This window comes from Lolium perenne, chromosome 6 (genome assembly GCF_019359855.2).
Source record: "Lolium perenne isolate Kyuss_39 chromosome 6, Kyuss_2.0, whole genome shotgun sequence".
Classification (NCBI taxonomy): Eukaryota; Viridiplantae; Streptophyta; class Magnoliopsida; order Poales; family Poaceae; genus Lolium; species Lolium perenne.
The window spans coordinates 158,148,625-158,165,923 of NC_067249.2; the positions used below are offsets into that span (position 1 = coordinate 158,148,625).

Sequence of the window (17,299 nt, forward strand, 5' to 3'; positions counted from 1 at the left end):
GAAATTAAAACTGTACTTTCATTGTAAACCATGATCGTTGACATAGAAGTTAGTTGACATGTCAGTCAAAATATATGGCTACTCCCCTTGTTTATTACAATGGAGCAGTCTCTCGATGTTTAGCTGCTATAGTTGTGATCAAAGGCAGTTAACGATGCAGTGATGTATAAATAGGGTTTATATGTAGTCATGGTGTACTGCTTACGAAGTATCATCTTACATTTTTTTCAGAAAAGAAGTATCATCATCCTTGGGTGATGTTACACCCAGTTGCTCATACTGAACCTAGCTCGATCACAGATACAGATCGTACAACTAGCAAGTCTGGCTAATTCAGAGCCATCTGCATGGCACGCACGAACAAAAACAAACTTCAATAGTTCAATTGCAGGCAATCTCAAGATCCAATGCCCAATGGTCCATGCCACTACACACAGAAGGCAATCTGAACCTCTAACAGAACATAATTTGGACTAAACTGCCTGGTAAAATATTCACAGCCAACATCTTCCTTTCAACAGATTTATCCTACACCAGCTCCTACAGGAAAATGGGAGATAAACATGCACCATAAAGTTTTTTCTGTTTCCCTTTGTACAGTGTGAATGGTAGAATGTCACACATGACATGGAAATAAACAAGGCAGAGAACAATGCCACACAAGAAACGCCAGCACAGCTAAATACATGAGCACCACCTGTCTGTTCTGTACAAATACACAAATGAATGAAACCTGGTATCCCAGCCCATCCAAGCAGATGTCCTTGAGGACAAAAAAAAAACGATATTCATTGGTTTGCATCGATCGGTGCACCAGACCTTGCCTGTGATATCCGATTTGCATAGATTGTAACTAGCCGCAACTGTGTGCTACTTAGCCCCTCCAGATACGGTACAAATGCTTTCCCTAGCATGATGTAGATATCCACTAAGCAGAATACAACAGACTGAAAGGAAGTGTAAATGATATCAGATGTGGAGCACCAAAGATCGTAAAATGTAAATTTTGCCATACATAATGTCAAGCATGCTTAATGTGCGCCAACAATGAGTAAAATAAAAATGGACCACCAGAAATTGGAAACAGAGGGCTGTACTTAAGCTGCCAACCACATGATTTGACACTAAAATATCTGTAAAAAATAATAACAAAATGCATGAAGAGTTATTGTAGCATAATAAATTCTGGTTTCAATCCCCCAAAACTGTATGCAGTGGCCAGAATGTTTGTGGCCATTCGTAGGTATGGGAAAGAAAAATATTCTCTAACACATCTTGTACCAACTTAATGCAGGGCGAAGTCGTGAATCAAAATATCAATAGATTAGCGGATAGGAAGTAAAAAATAGATCAACGGTAAAAAAAGTAAAATAAATCAGGAATAGATGATTAAATTTCAGCTGGGTATCAACACGAAACTGGAAGGCATGTTGACTTACTGATTTCTTAATCAAGAGATTATGTGTATTATAAGTTGGAGAAGACGACACTGTGGTAGCATATGCAGCAGCTACAAGCAGTTTATGCTGGTAATCAGCATGATTCTGAGTTCATGACTGACCATAAAAGGGTTCTGGTTTTCATGTTTAAATTTTAGGTCGACTGATAAATTCAACCCACATTAATCATATGCTGTCACCCCATATGTATTCTGCTTGAAAGTTGAAGAGGAGACTACAGTTGGCACATAAAATCCTACTCCTGGATGCTGCCTCAAATAATCGTAGCACCCTTATCCCTAGTTTTCAGGTACTACAAGGAGCCCATATTACTGGTGTGAATGAAACCATGTTTTTTTATTGGTCTCCTTAGAAACTAGCATTGCCGGCGAAAATTGTAAGGTCATTCATCAGGAGAACAGGTAAACTACCTTGCGAATATCTGGACTCTGGTTGCTGAAAGCATCAAAAAGTGCTGGTAAAAATGAAGGCAGTTGAGCCACCAATTCCTCCTGTGAAAGCCGCCCAACCAGCTGCACGAGTACCAGGAGAATACCAACAGTTAATCATTGTTGCTCGTGATATATTGCTATAATTGACAGAGTGATTGACTCGATAAAGTAAAACTCTATAATAATCTTTAATAGGGTTTGTCAGACGAATATTCCCATACGAAATATGACCTCACTAACAAACATCTAGGGATGGTGATTAAATGAAATAAGTGTATGCGTGTACACTGGGGTTATTGTATCAATAGTCATGAAGCCATTGATGGGCCTGGTGACTACAGACCTAAGATCTAAGGAAATGCAAGATGAACCAGAACCATCAGCCATTACATCAATAGTCATCAAACCATGATGGCTCATTAAAACAATAATCACAAAGCCAAGATGGGTCGATTGAACCAGAACCTCTTTATCAGGTAATGAAACCTCTGAATGTAGCACTTGAAACATGATTCTTCAAATAAATAATATAATGGTATTGTTCTCTTAGCTGATTACAGTGTGAAACTAGGATACCTTTGTTAAGCAGTTGATACACATGACAAGTGTCTTCTCATCATCACTAACTAGCAAGGGTACAATAACCTGCAGCATAATCAAAAAAACATGTACAGTAGTATAAGTTGCTAGCTATAAAAACTACAGACAAAGATAACTGTACTGCAGTAATATCATTAGTAAGTAGGATTGGAACACTGGACATACAGCAAGGCATCTAAAAGGATCATATTTTGCCAACACGACATTTAAGCACTGGTTTGCTTCACTTGAAATCTGCACCAGCATTACAAAAATATTAGCACCATAAAAGCAAGACAAAACCTCTTAATTAAGGAAATTATACCTTTGCCATAATATCTTTGGTCATCTGCACCAGCTTTTCAAGGACAATCTCTATGGATTCTTCCATTGGATCTTTCTGAGAAAATAAATAGACAATATTAATCAACAATATTACCTACCTAAATGCATGATTTGAGAGTACCAAACCTGATTGTCAAGCATCTCAGCAACTAGCGATAGAGAAAGCTCCCTGACAGAAGAATCAGAGGCATCCAATACTTCAAGGACAGTTGTTAAAATCTGATTGAAATACTATATAGAAAAGGGGATGGTATTAGAATACAAATATCATACACTGCATGATAACATATTGAAACAACACGAAGTAAACTCAGTAACATACTAGATGCAGAGGAATTTATAGTAACTGTGCGTTTGCAGGAAAACATTTGGGGGACACCAACTAAAATGACTGTTTAGACAGAACCCAAATGCCAGTGTTCTCTGTTGTTGAAAAGGTGAAGCATCCAACATTTACAGAAACCATCTCATCAAGAGTAAAAAATCAAGCAGGCGAGTATTTTAGACAATGGCCATACAATCCTAGTAGTCTAATGAAAAGCTAATGATGAGTCACTAGATTCAGTTCAAATGTTAGAAAAGGAGAGCAGGGAAAACAAATCGACGAGATAAAAATGAACTTGATGCATTCTAGTACAGTGTGTAATGCATTTCCCTCCCTCCCACCCGGCACTCTTCAGAAATCCTTAGCACCAGATGGAAAAAAGTACTAAGATTGAATAACTTATACAAACAAGGAAAGACTAACTGTTAAGCCCAGTCGTACAAAAAAAAAGTAAACTCAGAAAAAGAACGTTGTAAAATGTCAAAATTTCTAGTCAAAAATATAATGGATATTGAAATGGTGAGGTTACATACCTTTGTCCATATAGAGTGATCATTTTTGGCAGAAGCCTGCACGAGCTGCTGCAGCGCATCCTTCTTGTCTTGGGATGAAACTTCGCCATCATTACTTATCTAGTAAGGTACAACGCCATATAATCGTGACATTATTTAGTACGGTGAATAGTAAAAACAAGATATATCAGTATTAATGGAACCAACAAAGATGAAGGGGAAATAGAATGATATATCAGAAGTACCTGGTGAAGAAGTTGTGGTATGCTGGGGCCATTAGTTGTGTGTGAGACAGTCTTCACAGAACTAAGGTCAAGAAACTGATCCATGTCTTGAGTATTCTTCATAGCAGTTGTAACACCAGCATTATGTCCGACAGAAACAAAACGGCCAGAATCCAGGCGAGGGGTGCCAACAGAATTTTCATCATCGAGGGTTGCATCTGATTTTTCAGGATAATCTGCCCATGAGCGTGCAGCTTCTACAACTGAGCGAGCATTGCTCTTTGATTCCCTACTTGCTGTAAGAACTTCAGCTTCAGAAGCAGGCTCGAAGCAATGATTAGCATGATCAGTGCTGATGTCAGAGGTTGTTCGGCCAATAGGAAATATTGATTCTTGGACTGTATGCATCCTCTTCCCCGACTCATTGTCAGTGGAGCTAGCAGAAACTCGTCCAAAAGGATAGCTGTTCCTTGATGTATGATTATAATCATCTTCAGAAGTTCCAAAATCAACCTGTTCATAATCATAGGACTTGGGACGTGAACGTTCTTTCTTGCTCTGCAAGTAGTTTACCAAATCGACCTCAATACGAGGAGTATATTGTTTGAGAGCCCGCCTCACAAGGTTTTGTTCTTCAATGGACAAATTAAGGATAAAATTTAGGACTGCTGCTGAATCAAAGTGAGAATAAACTGATATGATTCCTTTAATTGATGTTTCCTTCAACTTTGCATTCTTCTCATGTATTAAAGGTGCAAGTTTTGAAAGCCAGAGCTTAAGAAAGCCACTGTTGCTGTAACCTTCAACGTCTACCTTGTATCTGCTGAATGACTTATTAGCGAACTCAAGAACAGCTAGTTTTGCTTTCGGAGACCTTTGTTCATCCAGGGAACGTACTATTGCAGGTAGCAATGTGTCAACAGCATATGTTCGGCCAACAACTTCCAGGGTTGATGAACATGGCTTCGAAACCAATTCCTTGGGATCAATGAGTCTTGAAAAGACATACGGTAAAATTCTTTCAACATAACTCTCAAATGGCTTCTTGCATGCTGGAATAATATCTGCAAGTGTGGAGAAAGCTGCCTGTGCAACTTTGTGATGAGGATCATCCAAATAACGAAAAAATAATTTCATGACCTTTTCAAAGTTCTGAGTAATTTCTTGAATGCCTTTCTGTCCTTGTTGCAATAATGTCTGAACAAAATTAAAGGCTGCAACTCTTGCTACCCAGTCCGAACTTGGACTAAGACCCTCGCAGAGTGCCTCATTTAGAGATGCTGGGCCATCTGTATATCCAGACATGTTATTAGATGGGACATGACCATCATCAAAACTGTGTCTGACACTCGCAGAAGAAACCCTTGATACTACTTGCTTCCTAAGAGGCCTCTGGAAGTGCGGAACATTGTTGTTCTGCGAATATCTGTAACTGGCATCCCTATAAGGCATATCAGCGAAGTGTTTGTCCGTATGCATTTGCGGCGATCGCCTGGCAGGCCTTGGCCATGTATCGTTGCTCTCATCCATAATGCTATCATCTTGAGGCCTCCCTGAAGATCTTTTTGAATGAGGCACTGACAAACCAGATATGGGTTCAGATGATAGATTATGTGAATATGGTGACCTTGATCGCTCTTTGGTGTCTACCTGAGGCACTGGATCTGCAAAACGCGAACCACCATTTCTTCTGATATTTATGCTAGGAAGGGATGAATCCAACAACGCAGAACTCTGCAAAGAAAGGCGATCCAAAGCAGGTGTAGCAAGCGGTATATGAGGATCACGAGAGGATGGAGGATCAACTCCTGCACTAGGAGGAAAAGAAAAAGAAATTAAGGTTACTCAAGTATAGAGAAATAAGTCATGAAAGCAATAGCAATAAAGACATAACAAAAGAGCCTTTCCACATTTTATCATTAAGCAGCATAAACCATACCAAGATCCAAGCTTGTTGAGCGCACAGCTGAGAAATTTTGCCTGCCTGAGATGCCTACACCCTTCAATAGACTCTCAATGGCTGAAACCTTTTGTTTGCTTGAACTAAGCACGCTCTCGATGCTTCTTTCAGCATGTCTACCAGCTACCTTCGACTGTGAGAGAAGAGCACTTGATGGGAGAGACGATTCAGAAGAAATTGCCGCACCCTTGTCCATTGCAACAATAGATGAAGTGCTGTACCCGGTCAAATGTGTACCACTTGCATGAGATGAGGCACGAGAAAGTTGAACACCTTTCTCATGCAATGATGAAGAAGGATACCGTTTGTGCATGCCTCCATCTTCGTCATTAATTATCTGCAAATGTGCCCAGTGTTACAGAAATCTTGCGCGTAGGGAGCAGCAGAGCAAACCAAAAATTGATGTACATGGCATAGCAACCCTTTGAATCCATGTAGTTCCAGCAAACCGAAAATCGACATTACAGAAATTGCCATGGTAGGGGGCAGAGGAGCGCATATAGCCTCCGGGCTACTAGGGCAGCTCCAAACCAAATTGATGTACCACTGCCACCTCATCCTCTATGGTCACACAGTCCAAGTCGCAGATAACTAGGACCCGGACTCCAGTAGTAAACTAGTAATGGATCAGGCTTTACAGCCAAACCAGTGTCCTTGGACCCGTTGATATTCAGGCCAGTCGAGATCAATAAATATAAATTCCAATAAGTTTTGTAATCAGCCTGAATACTTAGAAATGGTCATCCCTAGTCGAGGATGACTACTCTATGTGGGGGCTGTATCTATTACATTCAACGAAGTAATTTGCCTGAATCTCACTATGCCATCACACCCTACTGGCACACAGCACCCCATCTTTCCCTACCTACGACAGCTCCAGGGAGACAAGTGTATCAGGCTCGGGCTGCCATCAGGCTACCACTAATGGGTACAGCTTGCAATCCGTCATTCCAAATCATGACGAAAATACAAGTTCTCATACATAATTTGTCTTATATATACTTAAAAAAAATAAAAAAAATAGTGAGATGCAATTTTGAGCTTGAAATATTCAGTGGTCCTAAAATAGCAACTTATTTCCCCAGCCTTGAACTAATCAGGGTACATACTTGATTAGCACTACTTTCCAAAAATTACATACAATTCTTGGCTGTATAATGATTGAAAAGTAAACATCCGGCATTAGATGTTATATATACTACTGTTTAACATTTATTTATTCAAACATAAAATAACCCAGTGTAAGATATACAAAACACAATAAAGAATTTGGCTTCGATGAGATTCATAGAGTGACCTAAATAATGTCCTTAGCAAGATGATAGTTGCACGGGACTTTCCTTTCTATCAAGAGCTATTGCTTCATCTCTTTTTTGAAATGGCAATGCATGAGTACATGGCAATAATGAATATAAAATCAACGTCTTCAACTTCATTTTTTCTTTTTTAGGTTTTGGTAATTGATATCTTGTGATCTGGAACAGCATGCAGAGAAGTGAATCCACATACCCTCTGTATTGCAGGATCAAATGACATAAATAGCCGACGTGAACGCTCAGGCCATGTCTTTATGAACATCCTATAGCAACTTCTTGCAGTTGCACGAACCTGTGTTTGCGGCATGTCATAGATACCACGAAGTAACACAAATTAACACAACTATCAGGTTTTCAGCATAACAGTATTGCAGTAATGCTTAATCAGGAAACATAGATGTGGTTAGTCCTACACTCCTACCTCACTCATTGCATCTGCCACGCAACACTTTATTAGGTCTTCATACAAATCAGCTGAGCGTTGTATTTCTGGAGCATCTGCCCAATATTCCAATATTAGGAGCGCATATTCACAACACCTGTCATAGGAAGAAATATATAAGTAGCTTTAAAACCCCATATATGTTGAGAGAATGCGAAGCACAAGTACCTAGCACGGAGGATTGCGCTGCGGTCATTTTTTGCTGTGTCAGCTATAAGAGGAACAATACGTGAAACCTTGCAGTTCCGAAGAATCTGCAAGATATTGCATGTCAGAAAAGTAATGAAAGGAAGTGTCCGTGCAGTACACGAAGGAAGGAATCTCACAGTTTTGACACAGTTGTCCGAAGATTCGGCGATTACAAGCACAGTTATGACAACAAGCTTAAAAAGTGCCTGAAAATTTCGTTAATATGTTTAGCCATATTAGTAGGAGGGAACAGGTGCATAACACTGAAAAAGCTTCTAGAATTACCGGAATAAATATTTCAGCACATGCTTCAAAGTCACTGAGGAGTTCCTTCGATAGTACATTAAGTAGATGGCACGCCTGAGGAAAAAAAACCTAGTCAGCAAGTTCTCATCACCAAGAAGTTTGCCCTGTCATTGCAGATTTAACCAGAAAATGCTCTACAAGAAAATCACAACACCTGCATTCTTACAAAATGAAACAACTTCAGATTGAACTGATATTTAGTGGTCACAACTAAAGAGGCGCGGAATTCCAATACAGAAGTATGCGCTGTGCATAACCTTGTAAAAAAAACTTTTTCGTTTATCCGAGGGAACCACAATAAATAAGCTGGAACAAGCTTCTCTTGTTTCCTTTCTACACTGTAAGGAGGGGCATCGAGTTAAAGATTTCAGTCGTGGTGCAGTATATAATAGTAGATGAGTCCAAGCTCTTTGGAACCATGTTAAAATCTAGGGATGAAACTGGTAACCTTAGTGATTCTGTATCATGGTCTGTGGAACACTTAGTCTTACCTAAAATTCAACCTGGAAATGGATCACGTCCAAGTCCAAAATCAAGCTACCTAACTATTGACCAAATATAATTGATCCAGTCCACATCCAGTTCAAATAACAATGAATAACATCCAAGTCCATGCAAATCCACATATAAAGTCCAAGAATACCCAAATCCAAACGGACCCACCACAAACGCGGAACTAGAACAATCGAGCAGGTGACCAGGCTAGCTGCTACCTGACCTGGAGCCGCACTTCATGTGGGGCCAACTTCACATGGAGACTAGTTAGCTAATCTAGTCAATGGATAGCTAGTTTTTTACATGATGTTTTCTATACATTGATCAGTATACAAGTCAAGCATTGGCGGCGCCTACGTACTGCACCAAGCAAAGAGTACTACGACTCAATCGCTAGCAACAACGTCCAATGGATCTTGGATGGAGCATATCCCCTGAGCTCAACATTATCCATTGTTTATTGGATCTTAGTTGAACAGATGTCCAGCTCCAGTATAGTCCAGTCCAACATGGTCCAATGTGAGTTAGGTCCGAGGTCCATTGGAGTATTGTACGGTGCAGGTCCAGTCCCAGGTTTACCTACAATAGTATACACTGTATCGTAGTGATTTTGTGACTCTTAATATGATCAACTATACATGTTTCTTGAATATATTGCACTACAGGTCTACAAACTTGAGGTGGGTGCAAGTGGGTAAAAGAACTGGAGGCTCATTTACAGCCAGTGAGGTACAAACTCCACCTGATGTGCAATTCGGTGCCACCATGGCATGACTCAGTCACACTTTGCAGTGGTTTGCTCTTTTTTTATTTCTTTCTCTTGTCCTTTTGAAGCACATGCCTCCCATCGCTTCACCTGACTACCTGAGCCCATTAGGTCCCTCTTCGACATGCCTTTACAGTTCGCGTCGACAGCCTCATACACCTTCGCTACACTAGGTACCCCAACCACATGCAAATCTTCACCTACCACAGCGGTTGCAACCACTTACTCAGATGGTGGCACTACAGATGCAGCACCGTGGTGGAGCAGCAGTGCAGGGCCAGGATAGTGTCGCTCTCCATGCCGATGTCGCCACACTTGAGGCAAAGGCGAGGTAAAACCCGAATATGGCGAGTCTTTTCCACCCGACTTGTCCTGCCTCTTGTACCCAGTTGCACCCACCTCTCAAGTTCTTAGACATGTGCAATTTACGCCGATCCTAGTTTTAGAACAGATTTTCTGCTAGTGTTGGTATTGTAGAGTGGAGCTTGTGCTTGTGTGGGTGAGTACTCATTCAATGTGCCTTTAAGATCTGTGCCATGTCTCACCCCCCATTTACTCACATGGGGAGAGTAATTTGCAGATATCTCAAGGCTCATTGCATGGTTGAGAACATGATATAGTATGACCATTCACCCATAAAAGTACGGTTTACGACAGATAGACGGATGGACGGGCATGGACAGACAGACAAATTGGACAGACATATAGGTGATCCGGTAATTTCAGGAAGATGGGTATTTCTGTCGCAACTCGCAAGAATAATATCAGCATTCAGATATTCAGTTGTCAATAAATTCAATAATGATCAAAAGGCAAGAAAATATTGTACCTGCTTTACAATGCTAGACCGTCGGTCGCATAGCTGAGAGGACAATGGATGAACTAGCTGCTTCAAGAGCATGAAAAATGATGGGTAATCAATTGCGCCTGATACAAAAGGTTTCAAGTAAAATATGTAAAATCATGTTATCTAGAGAGGACGAAAATATTAACATAAACATTTGACCAGTCAATCCTATAAACGATATAAAGTGTAACATAATGATAAAACCATATAATTTCGTTGTACTATCCAATCTATTAGTCTATACAGCTTACATGCTTAACACTTAACAGTTTGCATCTGTGAGATATAAACTGGCGATATGATATTTAAAATATAAAATTCATGGGCAGTCAATGGGTCATCATATTAAGGATCTATGTTATGTTGTTAAAATTACTTTACTGTGACAACAATGTTCATCTACAGTTACTTGAAGAAAAAAATTGGTGTAGCACTAGCACCACCATGATGTCCCTGAACTTCCACAATCATGCCACTTAAGTCCTTGAACTTCTCCAGCTCGGACACGTATGTCCATGATGATTTAACTATATGCCACTACGAGATATGCCACTACGAAATCCACCTCGGAGATATACCACTGCATTTAGGAAAATGCCAAGCTATAAAATATTAGTTTCTTTTGCCGCTGCCTTCTTGCTCTCTCTGCTACAAGACTCCCCAGTCCAACTCCGGCGCAACATGGAGGTAGGCTGCATTCCAAGTCCAACCTACCCCATTCCCATCTCTCTCTTTCTACTAGGCGAAAAGGCACCATGCTCACTAATGTCATATTGAGGTTGCAACACGTCTGCAATGACACGAGAGGATGCAAAGGAAAGTGTCTCTCTCATGGACAGTATGGTTTCCAGCATCCAGACTTGGCTAAGCCGTTAGGCTGCATCCTGCCTATCTTTTGGGAAAGGAAACTGATGATCTATTCTATTATTTTCCTTGGTGTTAAAAAATAGGATAAACTACTTTTGGATTTCCACTCAGTTAGCTTTCACATGTGGCAAGAATTTCAATACTGACACAGGTATTTTTTTCTGAAGAAAGCAACTTAATGACAACAAAAATGTAAGTAGGAAAATAGGACATGGGAGACAACAGATCAACCTCCATAAACCAAGGCTTCAATCCTTTGCATTGCAGCTATACGTATAGACCAGTCCTTCTCTGGATTAAGGGCAGATGCAATCTTCTCAATCTCTCTAACTAATTCTTTCTCTGAATGAACTCTTATGGGTTCAACTGGTTTTTCAGTAATATCTGTATCACCTGAAAAATAACACAAAATCACACCATACATCATCAATATCGTGATGTGTTTGTACTTCCACAAAACTTCGGAAATAGCAACTTAGCGTAAAACTAGTATCGTCATAACAACTTTTGACTACTGAACTTTGTTTGCTAAATACTAGAACAAGAGGCCTCTACCTTATATACCAAGCAAAGAAATGATGATGGTGTCTCTAATCGTGGCATCCATAAGATAGTACATAGAGAACCTCTGAAAGGGACAAATGCGTTTATTCACATTGAGTGGATGAACTATAAATATTTTAATCAATGCAAGGTCCAGAACAGAGTTGCCAATAATTATCAGTCAAAATATTTTGAGGTTAATATCTAAGCATAGTTTGTGAAGGAAACATGGGATTTACACTTTTAAGTATGTCAGTGGATCCACGAGTGGCATCTACCACTGCTGTCAGTCAGAATTTTGAAGTCATGAACCAACTAAATGCCTTTTAGTGACCATTATCTGTACATGAATACAAAAGGAGTGCCATGTTGAGTAGTGCACTGAGCATGCAAAGACTGGTAATATGAACCAAATCAGCAGTAATAAATTGGTCATTTCAGCTTGATTTGGTAACCCTTCTAACCAAACATCTTTCAAAAGTCTGCAATTATTGAGCATGCACTTAAACTATACTCATTATAGCAACAAATATTGTTGTTCTGCAAAACATATAAATATGTCCTGAATAATGGCAGACTCTAGGTACAACAACCATTAAATAATGGTCCGCATGCTGCAATAGGAGGGACTAAATATTGGGAACGTCATCGCAAAGACAGTCGATAGCTCCAGGTAAAAAGAAAAACGCGGTCGACACCATTTGCAGCAACAACCATGAACCATCTAGGACTGAGAAAATCAACTCAGATGCACATAAAAAAGAAGCCACTACTTAAAATATCTGTTAACACTTTTGGTCATACAAAAAATACTAATCAAATAGAATGGATTCGTCCAACAGGCTAAAAATAAAACTTGCCTCCAAATAATGTGCTTTCCCTTGATGTGTTTTTTTTCCTTGGACTGCTTCTTTTGGGATGAGCACTAACAGATCTTTCCATGGCCCTATATTGCACTCTGGCCCCATCAGATGAGGGAACCTTTGGTTCTATTTTATCCAATCTTGAATTTATTTCCTTTAGCTGAAAACATCAAACGAGACAAAAGGATGAATAATCACGATGTCAAGCACAGCTTTAAATTTCGGGGCAAGGTCAGAGCTCAAGCGTAATTTACTAAAAATGCAACAATCACGACGAAAGAAATCTATAATAACGGAGAGATCAGATAACCATGGTAAAGTAGTAATGGACCACATGCATTAGTTAGTTGATTACCATATAAGAAGGTAGGTTATGGCGCTGTAACTCTTCATGGAACTGAGATCCCATATTTTTGTACATCTCCTGTAGTGAAAATAGAGAATGCAAATTATTCGATTAAGGATGAAATGTTTAAATAAAATATATGTGCAGAGCATCAGGGATTCAGGAGAAGTCAATAGCAGAAAAAGAAGAAAACATTGAGTATTGCATTTGGATATAGGTAAATTGCATGACAACAGTAGTGTTGATCTGTTTTCAACATCAATATGGTTGGTACCAACCTAAAGTAAACTTTGGCATGTGGCAAGTAGCCACATGGTATAAGTAGTGCTGTCTTCTTGCCTAAACTAGTCAAAGAAGTGTATGGGTGAAATGCAGAATGTAGAAATGGAAGAAACTGAGTACGAGAAAGGAAAACAGGTACACAATCAGAAGAGAACATTCAAAATTCCAAACATATAATTTGCATTTCATGAAATCAAATAGCTTTGCAAGAGAAGAAGGTCACCATACTGTACAATCCAATTAAAATCATAAGGGTGGAACTGTAACAAGAATATAAATACGAAAGAAAACAAAAACGAATGAAAAAATTTACACAATAGAGAAAGAGGGAGTGCAATTTGAAGAAAGAAATGCATAAGTAACTGAAAAGCATAAAGGTTTGTAATGAACCACCTGAATACAGGAGATTGCAGCCTCTCTAACACTTTGGTTCAAATCATTTAACAATTGCAGGACCTGTGAAGTTAAAACAAAACTAGCAGTTAGAGATGCCAATTATGCAAGAAAATAAAGGGAACACTTTTTAATAGTACAAAAAAATCCATATCAAATAAGAAAAAACATTCTGACATACAGGTGAAAGAAACACTCGCTGTAGAAGGAGCTCTGTAGAAGCGAAAAGCCCAACTGCTGTCGCAAGGGTGCGAACAAACTCTTCTCGCACCCTCCAGCTCTTGTGAGTCCAAGCATAACTTCCAGCTCTTTCAACAATGATTGTTGGAGAAGACACCTGAGATTGGAGAGACGAAAATCAGTTCATAATACCCGGCAAGGTAACCATGGGATAAAAAAACTTCATGTGAAGAGAAATGATAATTAGTATGACAAATTAGTCACTTCAGTGCAACTCTAGGGCATTTCTTTGGAAGAGTGTTCAAAAATAAAAGAGTAAATACCCAATTTCGTCCCGAACTACCACACACACTCACGAACCGCATTTTCATCCCTAAAGTACCATTATCACCAAATTGGTTCCTTAACTACCCGTTATGGTTCATTCTCGACCTCTTTCCAATGTGACTAGGCAATAGAAGGACAAGACATATTATGCATGTGATTAAAGGACTGCATTGTACCACCATTCCTTGTGTTATAGCTGTAGTATGGTTGTTGGACTTTCTCGCATAGAAATTTGTCCCTGATTCACTATAACTCGTTTACCAATGCCACTTTCCTTGGGAATTTTGGGGTTTCGCGTGTGCAGAATGTCCTCATGCATCCCAGTCCTTCACATGGAGTGGGTATGCCACGTGTACTGCCACATGGGCAGGATTACAAAGATGTGCCGCACCACATAGTTCAGCGAACAATTTGGTCACTTTCATAGTTTAGGGGCGAAAATGAGTTTGCAGGCAATAGTTCAGGGATGAAATTCTGTAGTAATTAACTCAAAATAAATAAATATCACGTCAGTGCAATCTGCAGCGTCGCGTATAACTGCAACAAAAGAAGCAGCCACATACAGAAGAAAAATGGAATTAATAGTTTTATTTGCTACTTCTGCTTGGCTAAATTCTATACTAGCAAAAAAGACACATACCATGAAGCACCTAAGCGACAAGATATTCTTCCACTGAAAAGCAAAATACACTAACCGCTCATGTCTAGATACATATATTATAGTCCAGATGTCCAACTCAATCCAGCCGGCAAAGTAAACATTGGTCGACTAAAGAGTGTTATGTAATGTCGCCAAATCCAAATGTGCTTCCATTCAGTCAAAATATTGCAACATTCAGCCTCAGCTAAGGTAAAGTGCGTTCGTTTCACTAGAAAAGAGAAATTATCATCTAAGCCATTTGGTTAACGCTAGAATTCCGCTGAAATGATGTTTTCAAGAGTGGAGCGGATACACCTGGTCCCTGTAGTAGAAACCTAAATGTGAAGCCTTGCAGGGATAGGAGAGAATAGGATAGCATGGCTCAATGATGAGCGAACGTGCACACATACCAACATTATAGTAATCTGGAAGTGGAAGGCACTCCCAGAGAATACCACGAATGGAACATACTTCTAGTTCTGCTTCAATAGTCTAGATATACTTAAGAAGACAGGAGAACCCATACAAAACTGGATCATTTCGCCCACATGCACTGCTAATTCACACCAGCAACCAAAATAGTTCGCCTTAAGAATGTAACACCTGCTTCATCATAACTCAAAATTGGTGTTCTATTGGAGTCCAAAGCAGAATATTTCCAAATTCCAAATCACTGAACAGCTAATTGCTCTAAAGAACTCGAATTTGTAACCGCAGTCACATCTAAAACAGATACTAGCAAATTCTGTTTTAGCTAGAAAGGCTTGGTGCCACCAACCCCCCAGAGTTCCACCCTCTCTCATCCACTTTGACAGTACAGACACATCGAAAGTGGTGCAATCTCAATAGGCTGAACACCGGATACTCTGCTAGAATTATACTTCCCTGCGACCACCCAGCATCGAAACCCACATTCCCCTGAAGCACCCAGCTCAGAGAGCACAAAACAGGCGACAGTGAATAATAAGCTAACGGGCGGCTGACCTCCATGAGCGTGACCAGGAGCTGCCGGGAAGCGTCACGGACAGGCTGCTTGCCATCGCCGAGGCGCTCGACGGCGGCAGGAACGAGGGCATTCAGGTGCATCTTGAAGTGCTCGCCGGCGAGCACCGCGGCGGCTGAGAGCGCGTGCAGCCCGCCCTGCGCGACCCGGAAGTTGGCGTCTTTGGTCAGATCCATGCAGGTGTCAACCAGCGACGTCACCTCCGCCGCCGTCAGCCCGCGCCGCGCCGCGGCCTCCAGCGCCTCGTGCAGCCGCTCCACCCCGGCCAGACGCTCCTTCGTGTCCTTGGAGCGCGCCGCCTCCAGCGCCGCCTCCATTTCCGCCAGCAGCGATGATTCCTCCTCCGCCGCCGACGAGTAGCGGTAGTTGGGTTTAGGATTGCCGGCGAGTTCGGGGAATGGTAGGGAAGGCAAACCGGCGGTGGTGAGGGGAGTGGTCGGATCTGAGAGAGAAAAGGAAGAGCGAGAGTGCAGAGACAGACAGTAGTACAGTACACAGAGTTTGGATAGTTGTTTGCGCACGTATGTCCCTGCTAGTTTATGATATTTTGCTTTGCACCTCTGTAGGGGTGTATCGCGATTTTTGGCACGTCTTGTGTATTTTGAGAACCAATTAGTACTGCAAATTACAAATTTGTAATTATTATTATAGTCTACCTACGAACCTAATATCTGAGAATCACTTTTAATCCCAAGTCATCTACTCCTATTCATATTATTTGTCGCTAGTCCATATCAATGATAAGTGATATGAATCGGAATACAAAAAAAATTGAGATTTATTAACATGCACTAGTAGGTAAGCCCTAGACTTAAACATCTAGTCTTGCATATAAAAAATCCAGTCTTTTAAAAACACTCTTTCAACAAAATTGCAGTTTAAATAAACTCCCTCACATTGAGGGCAATAAAACCCTGTAAAATCCTTATTTTCCTACGAAGAACATGATTAGTATATTAGGTTGATGGGAAAAATGAATGGAAACTATGCTACTTTATTTATTCGATACAGTTAATCTTATGTGGACAATATTGTATATGTACATATTGTCAATGAGCACATATCCAAATCTAAAATTTCCACTAATTTTATTTAGATTTAAATTATATTTTATTAACTTAAGTATGCATCTAAAAAATAGGAACTTTCATCCCCTCATCTTTCAGTGGTTTCTAAATATATCAAACTAAGTACAAAAATAGGATGATTTACTTCTTGGCTAAGAGAAAACCCTCCACCGCATTTAGGATCTTTTTTCTTTGTCTTAGAAATGGTTTTGAGCAACCACTGTTCTACATGTCATGTCATGGTGGATCAGAGGAGGAATATGTACGTATTTAGTCATGAGAAGAGGAAGTAAGAGAGGGATGAACTTAAATTTTGGAGAAGAAAATAATTTTTGAAGAACATACTAGTTGGTCGGGAACATCGGTGGAGGACTCTCCATGACTTCATCTGGGCAACAAAGATGGTACATGTACCCAAGAAAATATTACATGGAAATCTTACATGTCCTGAGCTTGAGCACTGGGTTGCGAGGGGAGCAAGAGAGTGTGGCTAGGGTTTACTGGGAAGATGTGGAGAGTGGGGATCGCTTCGGCTTCTTTGGTGGAACACAATAGCCAGCGGCATGTGCATGACTATTAATCAGTCTACAC

The 17,299-nt window shown here is 40.3% G+C and overlaps 1 protein-coding gene across 4 annotated transcripts; it reads right to left on the reverse strand.

Annotated features, from left to right (window-relative positions):
* Positions 1 to 359: 359 nt before the first annotated feature.
* On the reverse strand, positions 360 to 16,138 carry LOC127307096 (CLIP-associated protein). Of its 4 annotated transcripts, XM_051337791.2 has the most exons (21): positions 15,623 to 16,130; positions 13,673 to 13,828; positions 13,492 to 13,554; positions 12,826 to 12,894; positions 12,468 to 12,630; positions 11,296 to 11,457; positions 10,180 to 10,277; positions 8,069 to 8,143; positions 7,921 to 7,989; positions 7,763 to 7,848; positions 7,574 to 7,691; positions 7,346 to 7,444; positions 5,816 to 6,173; positions 3,898 to 5,684; positions 3,674 to 3,772; positions 2,942 to 3,046; positions 2,796 to 2,870; positions 2,657 to 2,725; positions 2,468 to 2,536; positions 1,871 to 1,972; positions 360 to 947 (listed from the first exon to the last, which is right to left on the reverse strand). In XM_051337791.2, the coding sequence occupies exons 1-21, from the start codon at positions 15,956 to 15,958 to the stop codon at positions 789 to 791; spliced, it is 4,317 nt and encodes a 1,438-aa protein (XP_051193751.1). In that variant the 5' UTR covers positions 15,959 to 16,130; the 3' UTR covers positions 360 to 788. The 4 variants fall into 4 exon arrangements, with proteins under 4 accessions (XP_051193751.1, XP_051193752.1, XP_051193755.1 ...); XM_051337792.2 differs by lacking the exons at positions 360 to 947; positions 1,871 to 1,972; positions 2,468 to 2,536; ... (2 more) ...; positions 2,942 to 3,046; positions 3,674 to 3,772 and having other exon boundaries at positions 5,437 to 5,689; positions 15,623 to 16,135; XM_051337795.2 differs by lacking the exons at positions 360 to 947; positions 1,871 to 1,972; positions 2,468 to 2,536; ... (9 more) ...; positions 7,921 to 7,989; positions 8,069 to 8,143 and adding an exon at positions 8,207 to 9,178 and having other exon boundaries at positions 15,623 to 16,136.
* Positions 16,139 to 17,299: the final 1,161 nt, after the last annotated feature.

Bases quoted from the DNA above. Each gene is read 5' to 3' on its own strand.
- LOC127307096 (XM_051337791.2), bottom strand. From the start codon at position 15,958: ATGGAGGCGGCGCTGGAGGCGGCGCGCTCCAAGGACACGAAGGAGCGT. The intron at 13,829-15,622 runs GTCAGCCGCCCG...CTCCAATCTCAG, and splicing joins TCCTGGTCACGCTCATGGAG to GTGTCTTCTCCAACAATCAT. The intron at 1,973-2,467 runs GTATCCTAGTTT...GTACTCGTGCAG, and splicing joins GTATCAACTGCTTAACAAAG to CTGGTTGGGCGGCTTTCACA.